Source organism: Carcharhinus amblyrhynchos, chromosome 15, assembly GCF_965287045.1.
Source record: "Carcharhinus amblyrhynchos chromosome 15, sCarAmb.v2.hapA, whole genome shotgun sequence".
NCBI classification, from domain to species: Eukaryota; Metazoa; Chordata; class Chondrichthyes; order Carcharhiniformes; family Carcharhinidae; genus Carcharhinus; species Carcharhinus amblyrhynchos.
Genome location: NC_137338.1, coordinates 13,412,476 through 13,429,119, shown reverse-complemented (window position 1 = coordinate 13,429,119; position 16,644 = coordinate 13,412,476). Strand labels below are relative to the sequence as shown.

Sequence of the window (16,644 nt, the reverse complement as noted above, 5' to 3'; positions counted from 1 at the left end):
TGGGAACATCTGGCAGACCTCACCATTTGCCTATCCCTTCTTTTCTGCTGCTTTCTTATTATATTTTTGCAGAAGGAGTGGAGAGATTTTCTGCTCAGCATCTCAAATCAAAGTTCAACCCATTGTCATCCTAGAGTAAGGCTGTGAATCCATTAAGACATAGACAGTTGGCGTGAAGTCCTGAAGCATAATTCCTTTTTTGCTAATAAATACTGTTCACACAGCTGCCAAAAGAAGTTAGGTGGGTACATATGACGCCAACTATACCATCAGAATTTCATATTTCTGCTGTCCTCTGCTGATGTATCCTGGGAGCAAATAAATTGTCATGGAGGGGGTCAACATTTAAAATTTGAGTGCTGCTATGAGGCTGCAGGTCCTCTTATCACAGTACTGAGGATCTGTGGATTACAAGCTCTCTGCATAGCTCACCAACCGGCAAACAGTTGGCTTGTCTGTCCAGAAACGGGAGATGGTTCAGAGTGGGCCTCGCACTCGTTGGCTACCTTACCCAGTCTGGCCTAGATGTGACTCGAGATCCACAGCAATGTGATTGACTCTTAACTGCCCTCTGAAATGGCCAAGCAAGCTACTTAATTCAAGGGCAATTAGGCCTTAGGCAACAAATTCCTTAGAAAGACGGAGATTAAGGGAGGATCTGATAGAGGTGTATAAAATAATGAAGGGTATAGATAGAGTCAACAGTGGCAGGCTTTTCCCTAGATTGGAGACAACTATCACGAGAGGTCATGAGCTAAGGGTGAGGGGGAAGAAGTATAATTTGGATACTAGAGGAAGGTTTTTCATGCAGAGGGTCGTGGGGGTATGGAGTGCGCTACCAAGTGAGGTGGTGGAGGCAGGCACGCTGGACTTGTTTAAGGTTTACTTAGATAGGCACATGAGTGAAACAGGGATGGAGGGTTATAGAAGACGGTTTTAAAAAGGGTCAGAGGCTCGGGACGATACTGGAAATGTAATACTACATGTTAATGTTTTGTCTCTTTTAATTCACAGGTGCGTCGGTCTACCTTGTTGTCAAACGAGGGGCATGCACACAGTGGGTCGTGTGTGGGTTGCTCTTGGATGTTTTGAGAGTGGCCTAGTACTTCGTGTCGTTGTGTGTGCTTAAACCTGGACCAGCAGACAGGCACCACAACAGCTCAGTGATTGTCCCTAAGCTATTCTCCCCTGAATCTGGTTACAATAGGGGCACCATACACATACACATGGGTCAAGGTAGGTGTAGGAAAATGCTTTGTTAAAATGGCGGTGCGGGCTCATTGGGCCGAAGGGCCTGTTTCCCGTGCTGGGTTGCTCTTTGTTCTTTGTTCTAAATGCTGATCTGGTCTCCGATGACCAGGTTCTGTGAAAGAATAATAAAATACTCCTCGTTCAGGCAGCAGGGTGTTGGCAACCATGGACTTCCATTGGATTGGGCCATGATTATGCTGGTAAAGTACTGCAGTGGTTCGCCATTGTCTAGGGTTAACCAGGAAATCCTCCCGTCCTTAGTACCTGCCATCAGGCATATTGGAAGGGCTTGCAGGCTAATAAGCAGCCTGTCTGGCCATGTTATCCAAGCTCCTCTTGTGGTTATCAAGTCCTGAAGTGAGTCTTGAACCCAGAGCTTCTGGTCCAAAGTTAGGAGCGCCACCACCATGCTACCTACTTCAAACAGTCTCAGGTCCCTATGATTAAACAGCCTCCACCTGTCCGTTGATATGTGGGCCAGGTTGATTGGCCATGTAAATTAACCCTAGTGTCAGGGGGAATTAGCAGGGAAAATATGTAGGGTTATGGGGATAGGGACTGAGTGGGATTGTGGTCGGTGCAGACTCGATGGGCCAGATGGCCTTCATCTGCACTGTAGATTCTATGATACTATGTTCCGGGCTGGTGGTCTACTTGCCTACCTATTGACAGGTAAGTGGGCACCAATGGTGCAGACAAAACTGTTGTCAGCGCCTCAAGAACTATTTTTTCAGGCGAGAAATAAGTTGAAATTCAGCATATTGACCACAGGACGCTGGCAGCTTTAATAATGCAGCATTGATGTATTTCTGAAGCTGAGATATGCAAAACTCAGTAACTGAGTAAACCGGGACTGGACGGTGAAACGTAACCTTTCCCACAGGCACCATTTCCAGAACTATTATCAAGCATGTTGCAGCTGCTTCAACGCACTTTCCAAATGCTGGCGATGATTAAGTGGTTTGTTTTCTGTCCAAGGAGAAGGGAAAGTTGATTATTATGGAGTGATTGCTTAAAGCTGCAGTTTTCCATAACCAGTCTCAGTTCATAGAATCCCTACAGCTCAGAAGGAGGACATTCAGCCCATCGAGCCTGCACCGACCATAATCCCACCCAGGTCCTAATCCCACAACCCCATGCTAGTTCTCCAGACACTAAGGGGCAATTGAGCATTGCCAATCAACCCAACCCACACACCTTTGGACTGTGGGAAGAATCAGGGAGCACCCAGAGGAAACCCACACAGACACGGGGAGAATGAGTAAACTCCACACAGACAGTCACCCAAGCCAGGAATCGATCTTGGGTCTCTGGAGCTGTAAGCAGCAGTGCTAACTACTTTGCCACCGTGCCAGTCTGGCTCCTTTTCTGTCTCATTAAGATCACTTCCTGCATTTCTCTGATGCATTGCTAATCTCAGTGTGTTTTGGCCATCTTTCAGAACAATATGAATTGCAACAACAGACCGTGTTGAACTATGGGGAGGAGCTGAAACTCAGCTATTTATTAGCAGGAACACGCCTCCAATGCAATCACTAGAAGCTGGTTAAATGTTAAACTTTGATTTGTTTTCCGCAGGCTTTAACCTTCAGCCCAGTCACAAAAGAATTGCCAGTTTGACAAGAGGTAAGAATTAATTTCATTCATTTTTTTGGGTTCCTTCAGAGAGGCCTTGTTAATTGATTTCTTTCCTCGGTAAGGTTCAGTTATTTTACATTTACGCGATATTTCCAATTGCTAAACGGACTTTGTTTATTGCACATTGATCTGTAAGCTTGGAAGCTTCTCTTGGTTGTGGGCTCACGTTCAAGGCATTTGGTTGTCTGCTGCTCACTGCAATGCTGGGAGCGACACTGGAAAGTTCTCTCGCGATTCACTGGAACATTCCTTTGACACTTGGAGAAAGATTGAACAGGATGAAAGTTTTACTTTCTTGTTAAGGCTTCCGGGCAGTTGTGATGTAAATTTACTTCTTCAGCAGTCACCACACTAGTCCGAGAGACAGTTAACTCTCTTTTGTGGATTGTTGCCACACCTAAAGGGAAAATGTCATTGGTTAGAGAGGGAAATGTTAGATCAAAAAATACTCCAGACTGGTTTGTCCAAATTGGCAACTGGCCTGTTTGTATCAAAGTGATCAATCCTCCATTTTTGACAAATAGGGAAAAGTGAAGGCAGAGCCAGGGAGAAAACCCATAGACTCTCTTGTGTTGCTGCTCCAGACTTCGCTGAACACATATTCCACGGTCCAAGGTTAAAGTTGTACATTAAAATGGCAGTGCTGCCATCAGATCAATGTTACGTAATGGTGGATGTCATAATCTGCCTTTTCTGCATATTCCCGGGATATAGTAGAGGCGTGCCACTCTAACCCCTCACTACTCGAGGCATTGAATTTAAAACTTGGCAAGTCATGTTGTAGCTTTATACAACCTTAGTTAGGCCGCACTTGGAATGTGGTGTTCAATTCGGGTCGCCACACTACCAGAAGGATGCGGAGGCTTTGGAGAGGGTACAGAAAAGATATACCAGGATGTTGTCTGCTGTGGAAGGCATTAGCTATGGGGAGAGATTGGAGAATCTTGGTTTGTTCTCACTGTAACGATGGAGGTTGAGGGGCGATCTGATAGAAGTCTACAAGATTATGAGGGGCATGGACAGGGTGGATAGTCAGAAGCTTTTTCCCAGGATGGAAAAGACAGTTATTAGGGGGCACAGGTTTAAGGTGCGATGGGGCAAGGTTTAAAGGAGATGTACGAGGCAAACTTTCCACACAGAGGGTGGTGGGTGCCTGGAACTCGTTGCCGGGGGAGGTAGTGGATGCAGATACGATAGTGACTTTTAAGGGGTGTCTTGACAAACACATGAATAGGATGGGAATAGAGGGATGCGGTCCTTGGAAGGGTAGGGGGTTTTAGTTCAATCAGGCAGCACGCTTGGAGGGGTGAAGGGCCTGTTCCTGTGCTGTAATTTTCTTTGCCTTTCTTTATTCTTGTTCACTAGGCACCCTGCCATCGCTGCAAGCGAGGACGGAAAACTTGGCACTCAGCCAAATCTCCGTTCACTGCAGCAGGATCGGAGAATCTCACTGGCAGGAATGGCTGGAAAACTCCAGCCGTTGTTTCTGGCAGACTTTTGGTGGAATTTTACCAGAATTTGTCAGTGTGTCAGTTTCTGACCGTGAAGCTGGTGTGTCCCTCCCCAGGAACACAACTGAGTCTCCACTCCAGATTTTTGCACAGGGAATCTGGGGATGTGGTTTGCTCCGTCGCTCTGAAGGGCCGGGGCCTGATGGAACTAGTAATGTCAGCTCCACAGGGATTAGAAAGCCACGATTAAAGGATGCCCTGATCTGCGCTGAAAATCAACTTTCCCACGGTCACAGAGGGACACCCCACAAGCATTGGGTTGATCTCCCCACAATGAAAATATCTGGGACTCTCTCCTCCTCACTACCATAGGCATACTGGGGCTTCCCTCGCAAGCATCAGAACGCACATAAAGGGAACCCCCTCCCATGGGGTCCCACAATTTGTTCTGTCAGGATGGTGCTGCCAGTGCTGAGCCAGTGCCAACCTGTGCTGGGGGCAGTGTCAGAGGGCAGTGCAAGTGCACTACCTGGGTATGTCCTTCTCCCCCCCCCACCAGGGGCTATACTTACTTTGGCACCTCCAGTAAGCTCCCCACGACTGATTCCTATTTTTACATAGTGATTTAGTGAGGTGGGGGGGGGGGGTGGATGGAAATCATGTGGCTGGGAAGCCCTTTGATAGCTGGAAGGGGCAATGCACAATAAGCAGTATTGACCTGGGCCCTGCTCCAAGGAGGGTGGTGGAAGAACAGACAATGAATAATTTCAAAAGGAAATTGGATTGGCTGCTCAGGGAAGTAAACTTGCAGGATTATGGGTACGGAGTTGGAGGAATGCAGACATGGGGAGAACGTACAGACTCCGCATAGACAGTGACCCAAGCCAGGAATTGGACCTGCGATCCCGGAGCTGTGAGGCAGCAGTGTTAACCACTGTGCCACCCCCATTGTCCCTGGGCTCACTGGAATTTAATGGTGGTTCGGAGATTTAATGGGATTCGCATAGCCCACCCATGCCCCACAAAAGTCGCCCAGCAACCCCTGATGGTCTTGCCTGTGGCCTTGTGTGGGTGGGGGACACTAGTGGTCAGGTATTCAGTGCCCAATCGGGGATCTGGTATCTTTGTCCCAACTTTGCTTCCAACCCTCAAATAAAAGCAAAATACTGCGAATGCTGGAAATCTGAAATAAAAGCAGTAAATTTTGAGAATCTCAGCAGGTCCGGCAGCATCTAAGGAGAGAGAAACAAAGTTAACATTTTGAGTCTCAATGACTCTTACACAGAGCGGTCTGACAAAGGACCATTTATTTAGATCTGAAATGTTAACTCTGTTTCTCTCTCCACAGACGCTGCCAGACCTGCTGAGTTAATCCAGCATTTTCTATTTTTATTTCTTGCTTCTGAAGCCTCCTCTGTCTCCATTAATTCCCTCCCCACGGTCTTCATCATCTGTGTCCTGGGATCAGGCAACAGACCGCAGGTTGGGCCTAGAAATATTGCAGGCAGCATCCACCGCTCCAAGTGGCGCTGCTGATATTGGAGAGTGATTAATGCCTTGTGTCAAATAAGCCCAAGGTATTATATCATCGTAATAACGCAACAGTGGGAGGAAAGTCCCCCATCGCTGGGTCTAATTCTTGGTCATAACATCTGCTTCTCTCTCTACAGATGTTCCCTCACCTGCTGAATAATTCCCGGACTTTATTTAAGGTGTGAGGATTCTCTGTGAAGACCCAATTGTGGGTATTTTCTCTGTGCTCTTTTCCCAGCCGGTCCATCTTTCTCCTATCTCCTTTGCTGTTCCCTGTCTTCCTCCAGCCCTAAAGGTAGGCCTACCAGACCACCTACAATGGTAGGAAAACTGCGTTCAAGGGAGACAAAAGCAGTTCAGCACCAGCAAACGCTAATCCAGGAAAAAGTCACAATTCTGTTGTGGAATGTGGAAAACAAACACGCATAATTTAGAATCATAGTGAACGATTTCTAACTCAGAAGGAGGGCGTTCAGTCCATCATGTCTATCCCACTCTGGTGAGCAGTGTTCAATACTGACCATCCTTTCTGAGATGTGTGATTCATCTTCTTAATGTAAGGTTTGTTCCTATAGGAGTGGAGCAGCGAACTTCTCTTCCATATCCTCACATGCGGATAAGGGCCAACAGTTAGGGTTCCCAACCTTCCAGGATTGGCCTGGAGTCTCCAAGCATTAGAATTCTGAGGGAGTGGTTAGCAGGCAGTTGTGGTCCATCAGATTTAAATATCAACTGACCACAAGGTGAAGCCTTCCATTGTTTGCTGGAGCAGACGAGTGAAGGAGCAGAGAGAGAGCTAAGATTTTACCTGTTAAAAACCTGTTTAAAATAAGCTTAAAGCACTTTGTTCTTTGTAGAACTGTTTAAAACATTTATTTATTGTATTTACTGCTTTAAGAATTCTGAGGGAGTGGTTAGCAGGCAGTTGTGGGCCATCAGCTTTAAATCAGCGCCAGGTTTAAAAGGAGGCCTGGTGTAGACAGCGGGCAGCGTCTGAGCGGGCAGTGGAGTGAGTGGGAAGCAGAGTGAGCTACTAAGGCTTAATATCAAAAAGGGCTGGAAGGAAAAAAGGCCTGGTGAGTTCGTTTGAAAAACAAAAAAAACAAAAAAAAAAAAAATTTTTTTCAAAACTACTACAGTGAATAATGGAGGGGCATGTGATGTGTGGTTTCTGTATGATGTGGGAACTGGTGGGCCCTAGGGTTCATCCCAGTGACCATGTCTGCAGTAAGTGCAGGTTGCTAGAGGAGCTCCAGCTCAGGGTAAATGAGCTGGCCTCTGAGCTACAGACACTGAGGCTCATCAGGGGGAGAGAAGGTGCCATTGTCAATGGGGTGCAAGTGACATCCACCCCCCCTAGACTGGCTAACTCTAAGGGTCAGGGACAAGAGGGGGCTGCTGGGAGGAGGAAGGGGGGTGAGGAGCGGAGGCCTCAGCCTCTTAATCTGCATAACAGGTTTGAGGTTCTTGCTTCCAGGCTGGATAAGGACGAGGCAGGTGAGGTTGGTGAGCAAGCTGCACACGGTACAGTGCTGCAGCAGGACATAGGCAAAGAGAAAGGGAAAAGGAACGTAGTAGTGATTGGGGATAGTGGGGTGAAGGGTATTGACACTGTCCTTTGTCACAATGACAAAGTGCACAGAAGGGTGTGTTGTCTGCCTGGTACTTGGGTCCGGGATGTCGCATCTGGGCTGCAGAGGAACCTGGAGTGGGAGGGTGAGAATCCGATCGTTGTGGTACATGTGGGTGCCAACGACGTAGGCAAAATGCGAACTGAGGATCTGGGGAGGGAGTATGAAAAGCTGGGAATGGAATTAAAAAGTAGAACCGACAAGGTGGTTATCTCTGGGCTACTGCCTGAACCGTGTGCAGATGGGCGTAGGGTTGACAGGATTAAGGAAGTGAATGGGTGGCTCAGGGATTGGTGTGGGAGGAATGGGTTTGAATTTATGGGGCATTGGCACCAGTATTGGGGTAGGTGGGACCTGTTCGGGCGGGATGGGGTTGGTCTGAACCGTGCTGGGACCAGAGTGCTGGCGAATCGAGTAAAGAGGACTGTAGACAGGGCTTTAAACTAATTAGGGGGGGGGAGGGTGCGAGGGTAGGTGACCTTACGAGGTATAAAGTTAAGGAGAGTGTACATGTAAGGGAAGAGGCCGAGGATGTCCCAATAATAGAGGGAGTAGGGGGCGTGAGTATAGTTGGTGGCGTTGCGGCAAATAGGGTCCAGGTGAAGGCTGGGATGAAAGCACTTTATCTGAATGCACGAAGCATTCGGAATAAAGTGGATGAGCGGATGGCGCAGATCGACACAAATGGATACGATCTGGTGGCCATTACAGAGACGTGGCTGCGGGGTGACAGGGACTGGGAGCTGAATGTACAGGGCTATCAAGTGTTTAGGAAGGATAGGCAGGAGGGAAAGGGGGGGGGCGTAGCTCTGCTGATTAAGGATAGCATCACGGTGGTAGCAAGGGATGATATTGGAGCCAAGGAGCAGAGGGTGGAATCGTTGTGGGTGGAGATTAGGAACAGCAAAGGGAGGAAGACGCTGGTGGGTGTCGTCTATAGGCCCCCGAATAATGATCTGGAGGTGGGGCGGGTTGTTAATGCGCAAATAAGTGCGGCGTGCAGGAATGGGACGGCCGTAGTTATGGGGGATTTCAATCTGCATATTGATTGGTCGACCCATGTTGGACGTGGGGGGCTCGAAGAAGAGTTCTTGGAATGCTGCCGGGATAGTTTCCTCGAACAGTGTGTGTTGGAGCCGACGAGGGAGCGAGCTATCTTGGATCTGGTACTATGTAATGAAGCGGGTAGAATTAGGGACCTTGTGGTGAAGGATCCTCTTGGGGAGAGTGATCATTGTATGGTGGAGTTTCTGGTGCAGATGGAAGAGGAGAAAGTGGGTTCCCGGACACGCGTCCTTTGTTTGAATAGAGGGGAATACGGTAGGATGAGAGAAGAATTGGCGAATGTGGACTGGGAGAGCGCGTTGGAGGGAGGGTCTGTTGAGGAGCAGTGGAGGATCTTTAAGGAGATCTTTCTTGGTGCTCAACAGAAATTTATTCCGATGGTCAAAAAGGATAGTGGGAGGAGAGGTAATAAGCCGTGGATAACGAAGGAGGTGAAGGAAAGTGTTAAACTAAAAGCAGAGGAATTTAGAGTAGCTAAGAGTAGTGGGCGAGAAGAGGATTGGGAGAGGTTTAAATGTCAACAAAGATTGACAAAGAAGTTGATAAGGAAGGGTAGGAGAAACTATGAAGCTGGGCTAGCGCTTAATATAAAAAAGGATAGCAAGAGTTTTTATAAATATATAAAAAGGAAGAGGCTGGCTAGGGTGAATGTTAGTCCTTTAGAGGATGAGAAAGGGGACCTAGTGGTAGGGGATGGGGATATGGCTAAGATATTGAATAACTTTTTTGTTTCTGTCTTCACGGAGGAGGACGTGAATAATTTGCCGGGTGTTAGCGATGGAAAGGTGGTAGGACTGGAGGGTCTTAATGACATTACTGTCACTAGAAAGGCAGTGCTCGACAGACTGGAGGGGCTGATTGTGGACAAGTCCCCAGGACCGGATGGAATGCATCCGAGGGCTCTGAAAGAAATGGCGGAGGTGATAGTGGATGCCTTGGTGGTTATTTTCCAAACGTCGCTGGATTCCGGGGAAGTGCCGGATGATTGGAAAACAGCTAATGTTACGCCGTTGTTTAAGAAGGGTGCCAGGCAAAAGGCGGGGAATTATAGGCCGGTTAGTTTAACGTCTGTGGTAGGTAAAATGTTAGAATCTGTCATTAAGGAGGAAATTGCGAGGCATCTTGAAGGGAATTGCTTGATAGAGCAGACGCAGCACGGTTTCATTAAAGGGAAGTCGTGTCTGACAAATTTACTGGAGTTCTATGAGGATGTGTCTAGGGCGGTCGATAGAGGAGAGCCGGTGGATGTGGTCTTTCTAGATTTTCAGAAGGCGTTTGACAAAGTGCCTCACAAGAGGTTATTGCAGAAGGTCGAGGGACATGGAGTTGGGGGTAGGGTGTTAGCGTGGATAGAGGATTGGTTGTCAAATAGGAGGCAGAGAGTGGGGGTCAACGGGTGCTATTTGGATTGGCGGATGGTGACTAGTGGAGTGCCCCAGGGGTCGGTGCTGGGGCCTCAGCTTTTTACCATTTATATAGATGATCTGGAGGAGGGAACCGAGTGTAGAGTGTCGAAATTTGCTGATGACACCAAGATTGGGGGAACGGCAAATTGTGCGGAGGGTGTGGAGAGTCTGCAGAAGGATCTAGATAGGCTGGGCGAATGGGCCAGGAAATGGCAAATGGAATTTAATGTTGGCAAGTGTGAGGTGGTCCACTTTGGTAGGAAGAATGGTAGGAAGGACTATTACTTACGGGGCGAAAAACTGCAGCAGGTGACGGTGCAGAGGGACCTCGGGGTCCTTGTGCATGAGTCGCAAAAACCCAGCTTGCAGGTGCAGCAGATGGTCAGGAAGGCAATTGGGATGCTGGCCTTCATAGCGAAGGGGATTGAATATAAAAGTAGGGAGGTCTTGCTGCAGCTGTATAGGGCATTGGTGAGGCCGCAACTGGAGTACTGTGTGCATTTTTGGGCGCCGCACCTGCGCAAAGATATTTTGGCCTTGGAGGGAGTGCAGAGGAGGTTTACTAGGCTGATACCAGAGTTGAGGGGGTTGAGCTATGAGGAGAGGCTGAATAAACTGGGCTTGTACTCGTTAGAGTTTAGAAGAATGAGGGGAGATCTAATTGAGATGTATAAGATGATGAATGGGATGGATAGGATAGAGGTGGAAAGACTCTTCCAGCTCAAAAAAGACAATAGGATTAGGGGGCACAGCCTCAAGATAAAAGGGGGGCGGTTTAGAACGGAGTTGAGGAGGAACTTCTTCACTCAAAGGGTGGTGAATCTCTGGAATTCTCTGCCCGTTGAAGTGGTGGAGGCTGCCTCGCTAAATATTTTTAAGAAGCGGGTTGATGGGTTTTTGATAGGAGAGGGGATTAAGGGTTATGGGGAGAGGGCGGGAAAGTGGAACTGAGCAGCGACAGATCAGCCATGATCTTATTGAATGGCGGGGCGGGCTCGAAGGGCTGGATGGCCTACTCCTGCTCCTATTTCTTATGTTCTTATGTTCTTATGTTCTTATTAAAGATCAATCTCCAAGACGCTGCTGTGTGTGACCCTGGGGAAAATTCATCAGGACATAAACATACATTGTTGTTTTTTTTTGTCACCTCCTTTGAACATATGATCTTATTGAATGGCGGGGCAGGCTCAAAGGGCTAGATGGCCTACTCCTGCTCCTATTTCTTATGTTTAACATTTCCCTTTCCCACATATAAAAATATTGAAAACTGGGCGAAGCAAAGGCGATTTGGATCATCCAATTGGTTGAGTCTTTTTTGCTGTCTGTGTGGAGTCTGCACATTCTCCTCGCACAGTCCAAGCATGTGCAGGTTAGGTGAATTGGCTGTGCTAAATTGCCCCTGAGTGTCAAAGGGTTACTGGGATAGGGTCTAGGTGGGATTGTTGTCAGCGGAGATTCAATGGGCTGAATGGCCTCCTTCTGCATGGTAGGGATACTATGGGATTCTATTGGAATTGATGTAGGAAAGCAATGCGTCACAAGGATGGATGTGTTGGCCAATTAATGGCTGGAATGGGAGGAGCAAGTCATGTGGTGAAACCTCCAGGAATAATTTAATCACAGTTGGCAACCTTACCAACAAAGCCCTCCAGCACTGACAATCAAAAGCATCAACATTGAGTGTTACTGTAAATTGTTATTAGTTTCCTTCAATGATCTGGATTGTTGCTCTTTCAGGCACAACATTTGAGATGACATTTACACATCATGGGGACTGTCAGCACAATTTTGAAGTTATTTAGCATATCTTTGGGTGAGTAAACTATATACCAATGTGCACTTTACTATAAGGTGTAAGCATACTGAAATCCTGTTCTATGTTTATGTTCCTGCTCCCCCATCTAATCCTCTCTCTCCTTCCTCTTGTCATGTTGGTGCATGGTTCCAATATGAAAAGCAGACCCCTGATAACTCTCCTAAATGGCCATTCTTCAGAAGTGACATCAGATACTGAATGTCAGTAACTTATGTAAAGGGAAGGCACCAGTGCTGCCAAGTTTAATCCTTTGCATGTGTACCATTTGAATTGGACTTGAGTTCAATCTTGTCCATACACGTACAATTCCAATCGAAATCATTGAACATTCATCAGATTTGGGGTCCCTGGCTGATTTTTCTGTTTCCCTTGATTTGATGCGATTTATTATTGTCACGTATGTTGATGGTATACAGTGAAAAGTTTTGTTTCTTGCGCACTATACAGACACAGCACACCATTCATAGAGTACGTGGGGGAGAAGGAAAGGAGAGGGTGCAGAAGGTAGTGTTACAGTCATAGCTAGGGTGCAGAGGAAGATCAACTTAATACGAGGTAGGTGCATTTAAAAGTCTGATGGCAGCAGTGAAGAAGCTATTCTTGAGTTGATTGGTATGTGATCTCAGATTTTTGCATCTTTTCCCTGATGGAAGAAGGTGGAAGAGACTATGTCCAAGGTGCGTGGGAGCCTTGATTACACTGGCTGCTTTTCCGAGGCAGTGGAAACTTTAGACAAAGTTAATGGCTGGGAGGTTGATTTGTAGTTTCTTGCAGTCTTGGTCAGAGCAGAAGGTATACCAAGCTGTGATACATCTGGAAAGGACGCTCTCTATGGTGCATCTGTAAAAATTGGTGAGAGTCGAAGCAGACATGCCAAATTTCCTTAGTCTCCTGAGAAAGCAGAGGCGTTGGTGTGTTTTCTTAACTATTGCGCCAGCGTGGAGGGACCTACCTGAGGGAAAGCCACAAAAAAAGCTATAAAGAGAATTAAGATGGATTATGAGAGTAAACTAATTCAGAACATAAAAACAGACAGCAAAAATTTCTACAAATATATAAAACGAAAAAGACTGGCTAAAGTAAACATTGGCCCTTTGGAGGATGAGAAGGGGGTTGTAATAACTCAAAATGAGAAAATGGCTGAGGCATTGAACAGGTATTTTGTGTCCTCACAGTGGAAGGCACAAATAACATGCCAAAAATTGATGACAGGAAGGCTATGGCAGGTGAGGATCTAGAAACTATCATTATCACGAAAGAGGTAGTGTTGGACAAGCTAATGGAGCTAAAGGTAGACAAGTCTCCTGGTCCTGATAGAATGCATCCCAGGGCACTAAAAGAGGTGGTGGCGGAAATAACAAATGCACTGGTGGTAATTTACCAAAATTCGCTAGACTCTGGGGTGGTTCCCTCAGATTGGAAAACAGCAAATGTGACACCGCTGTTTATAAAAGGAGGTAGACAAAAGGCAGGTAACTATAGGCCGGTTAGCTTAACTTCTGTAGTAGGGAAAGCGCTTGAATCTATCATCAAGGAAGAAATAGCGAGACATCTGGATATAAATTAGGGGTAAGTTTTTCACTCAGAGGGTGGTGAGTGAATGGAATCAGCTGCCATCGGTGGTGGTGGAGGCAAACTCGCTGCGGTCTTTTAAAAGACTTCTGGATGAGTATATGGGATCTAATGGGATTGGGGGTTATAGATAGGTCTATGGCTTAGTAGGTATAGAAGTGATCAGCGCAACTAGTGGGCCAAAGGGCCTGTTTGTGCTGTAGTGTTCTATGTTCTATAAATTGTCCCATTGGTAAGATGCAGTGTGGGTTCATGAAGAGAAGTCATGTTTGACTAATTTGGTGGAATTCTTTGAGAACATTACATGTGCAGGAGACAATGGGGAACCTGTGGATATGGTATATCTGGATTTCCAAAAGGCATTTGACAAGGTGCTTCACCAAAGACTGCTACATAAGATAAAGGTGCACAGTGTTACGGGTAATGTATTAGCATGGATAAAGGATTGGTTAACTAATAGAAAGCAAAGAGTGGGGTCAAATGGGTGTTTTTCTGGTTGGTGATCAGTAACCAATGGTGTGCCTCAGAGATCAGCATTGGGACCACAATTTACATAGATGATTTAGAGTTGGGGACCAAGTGTAGTTTGTCAAATTTCATAGATGACATTAAGATGGGTGGTAGAGCAAAGTGTACAGAGGACGCTGAAAGTCTGCAAAGGGATATAGATAGTCTAAGTGAGTGGGAGAGTGTCTGGCAGATGGAGTACAACGTAGGTAAATACCAGGTCATTCATTTCGGTAGGAATAACAGCAAAATGGACTATTATTTAAATGGTAAAAAATTGTAGCATGTTGCTGTGTAGAGGGACCTGGGTGATATTGTGCAAGAATAACAAGGGTTTGGTTTGCAGGTGCAGCAGGTAATTAAGAAGGAAGATGGAACTTTGTCCTTTATTGCTGGCCGGATGGAATTTAAACACAGCGAGGTTATGTTGCAGCTGTATAAGGTGCTGGTGAGGCCACACCTTGAGTACTGTGTACAGTTTTGGTTTCTTTACTTGAGAAAGGATATACTGGCACTGGAGGGGGTGCAGAGGAGATTCACTAGGTTGAGAGGGTTGGCTTATGAGGAGAGACTGAGTAGACTGGGGCTATAGTCAATGGAATTCTGAAGAATGAGGAGAGATCTTATAGAAACATATAAGGTTATGAAGGGAATAGATAAGGTAGAAGCAGTGAAGTTGTTTCCACTGGCGGGTGGAACTAGAACTAGGGGACATGGCCTCAAGATAAGGGGAAGCAGATTTAGGACAGAGTTGAGGAGGAACTTCTTCACACAAAGGGTTGTGAATCTGTGGAATTCCCTGCCCAGTGAAGCAGTTGAGGCTACCTCATTGAATGTTTTTATGGCAAGGATAGATAAATTTTTGAACAGTAGCGGAATTAAGGGTTGTGGTGAACGGGTGGGTAGGCAGAGCTGAGTCCACGAAAAGATCAGCCATGATCTTATTGAATGGTGGAGGAGGTTCGAGGGGCCAGATGGCCTACTCCTGCTCCTAGTTCTTATGTTCTTGAAAGGGGAAGTAACTTATATTTATATATAGGGGCAAATTTCCCTGCTCCTCCCAGTACCAGAATTGTCATAGGTTGGGGTGGAGGAGGGAGGGGGGGTTGGGGGTGGAGGGGGGTGGGGGGCAGGGGAGGGGGATGGAGGGCAGTCAGACAATCTAATGGACTATTGACCTTGGGTGGAAATTTCTGGTTTTGAGGTAGGAAGGCTGGTAAAATGCTGCCCATGGTGTTCTCCATGAGTAGGAATAATGTTCCAGAGTGCTGTAAGACTCTTTAACAGGGATCCAAACTTCTCCCTAGTTCTTGGACCCCATACTCTAGGTTTCAATGACACGGAACAAATTTTATGTGGAAAATCATTATCAGCCCAATAAGCAGTAGTACATTCTTACAACACTGGTTGCTTAGCAAGACCTGTGAACCGGAGCCTGTTTCCGGGTGGTCGGTCCACTGAACGGGATTCTTCTGCACAACTTTCCGTATCTTACCAAGTCATGCTTCCCCAGGGTGGAGTAACAATGTCCTTTCCTGGCTTTGGCTTTACATCCCTTTATGACTCTGGTGCTTTGAGGTATAAACAAATCCCTCAAATCGGATCTCTATTTGTTCTTTGTGTGTATCTTCCAGGTTTAACTAAAACCGTCTTTATTTTTTAATAAGGTCAATATAATGTCTTCGGTCAGAATTCCAGTGTCCTCTAGGTTTATTTATTATTATCACAAGTGAACTTATACTAACACTGCAATGAAATTACTGTGAAAATCCCCGAGTTGCCACCCTCCAGCATCTGTTCAGCTACACTGAAGGAGAATTCAGCACTGCCACTGCACCTAACCAGTATGTCTTTTGGACTGTGGGATGAAACCGGAGCACCTGGAGGAAACCCACACAGACACGGGGAGAATATTGAGACTCTGTACAGAGAGTGACCTAAGCCGGGAATTGAACCCAGGTCCTTGGTGCTATGAGACAGCAGTGCTAACCACTGTGCCACCTGGTGAGCTTCATTTGCTGGTCCACATAGCACAACTGGGTTATGTTTTACTTACAAACCAAAATGCAAGAGACATTAAAAATGCCTTACAGAATCCACCCTTAAGTGTATAATGTTGCCTACAAACATTATACATTATTATAGATTTCGCTGGTAACTGGATACTTCAAATCATTTAACCTTATTCTGTTCCTTCAGTAACATTTTCACCCATTGTTTCGCTCAACTACATTTGTATAAGTAAATGTATAAAACAGATATACAACAATAAACGACTACAACACTCAATACGTAAGACATAACTTGTATCCAAAGATGGATTTTAAAGCTATGACCAATGTCCCACTAGTACCTAGCACTAATGTCTGGTATTTCTACCTTAACTTCCTTGTGCTTTAGTGCATAAAAAATATTTGTTGAAAGTGCTAATCCTCTGTAACAACCAAATTTCTTGATTGTAAGGGGAGTTTTTTGATTGGTAAGGGAATCAAAGGTTATGGGGAAAAGGCAGGTGATTGGGAATTATGAAACTTATCAGCCATGATTGAATGGTGGAGCAGACTTGATGGGCCAAATGGCCTAATTCTGCTCCTGTATCTTATGGTATATTAAGGATATGTCATACCTAAATCGGATAACATATTCATGTAGCTGTACTTTCAAGTCATCCCATGAGTATGAAGAATTAATACTACCTGCACACCCAGTCTAACAGGCTAAGCTGGGATAAAACAAAGCATTCTACCTGGAATCTGGCAGTCCAGATCCTTGTC

The 16,644-nt window shown here is 46.1% G+C and overlaps 1 protein-coding gene across 1 annotated transcript in view; it reads left to right on the top strand.

Annotated features, from left to right (window-relative positions):
* Window positions 1–2,711: 2,711 nt before the first annotated feature.
* Window positions 2,712–16,644, top strand: part of LOC145352911 (immunoglobulin superfamily member 5-like) — a 76,442-nt gene continuing 62,509 nt past the window's right edge. The window contains exons 1-2 of the mRNA XM_080203211.1: window positions 2,712–2,877; window positions 11,713–11,788. Of these exons, the coding sequence (XP_080059337.1) occupies window positions 11,743–11,788 (46 nt within the window). The 5' untranslated portion in view covers window positions 2,712–2,877; window positions 11,713–11,742. The remainder of the gene's footprint in view (window positions 2,878–11,712; window positions 11,789–16,644) is intronic.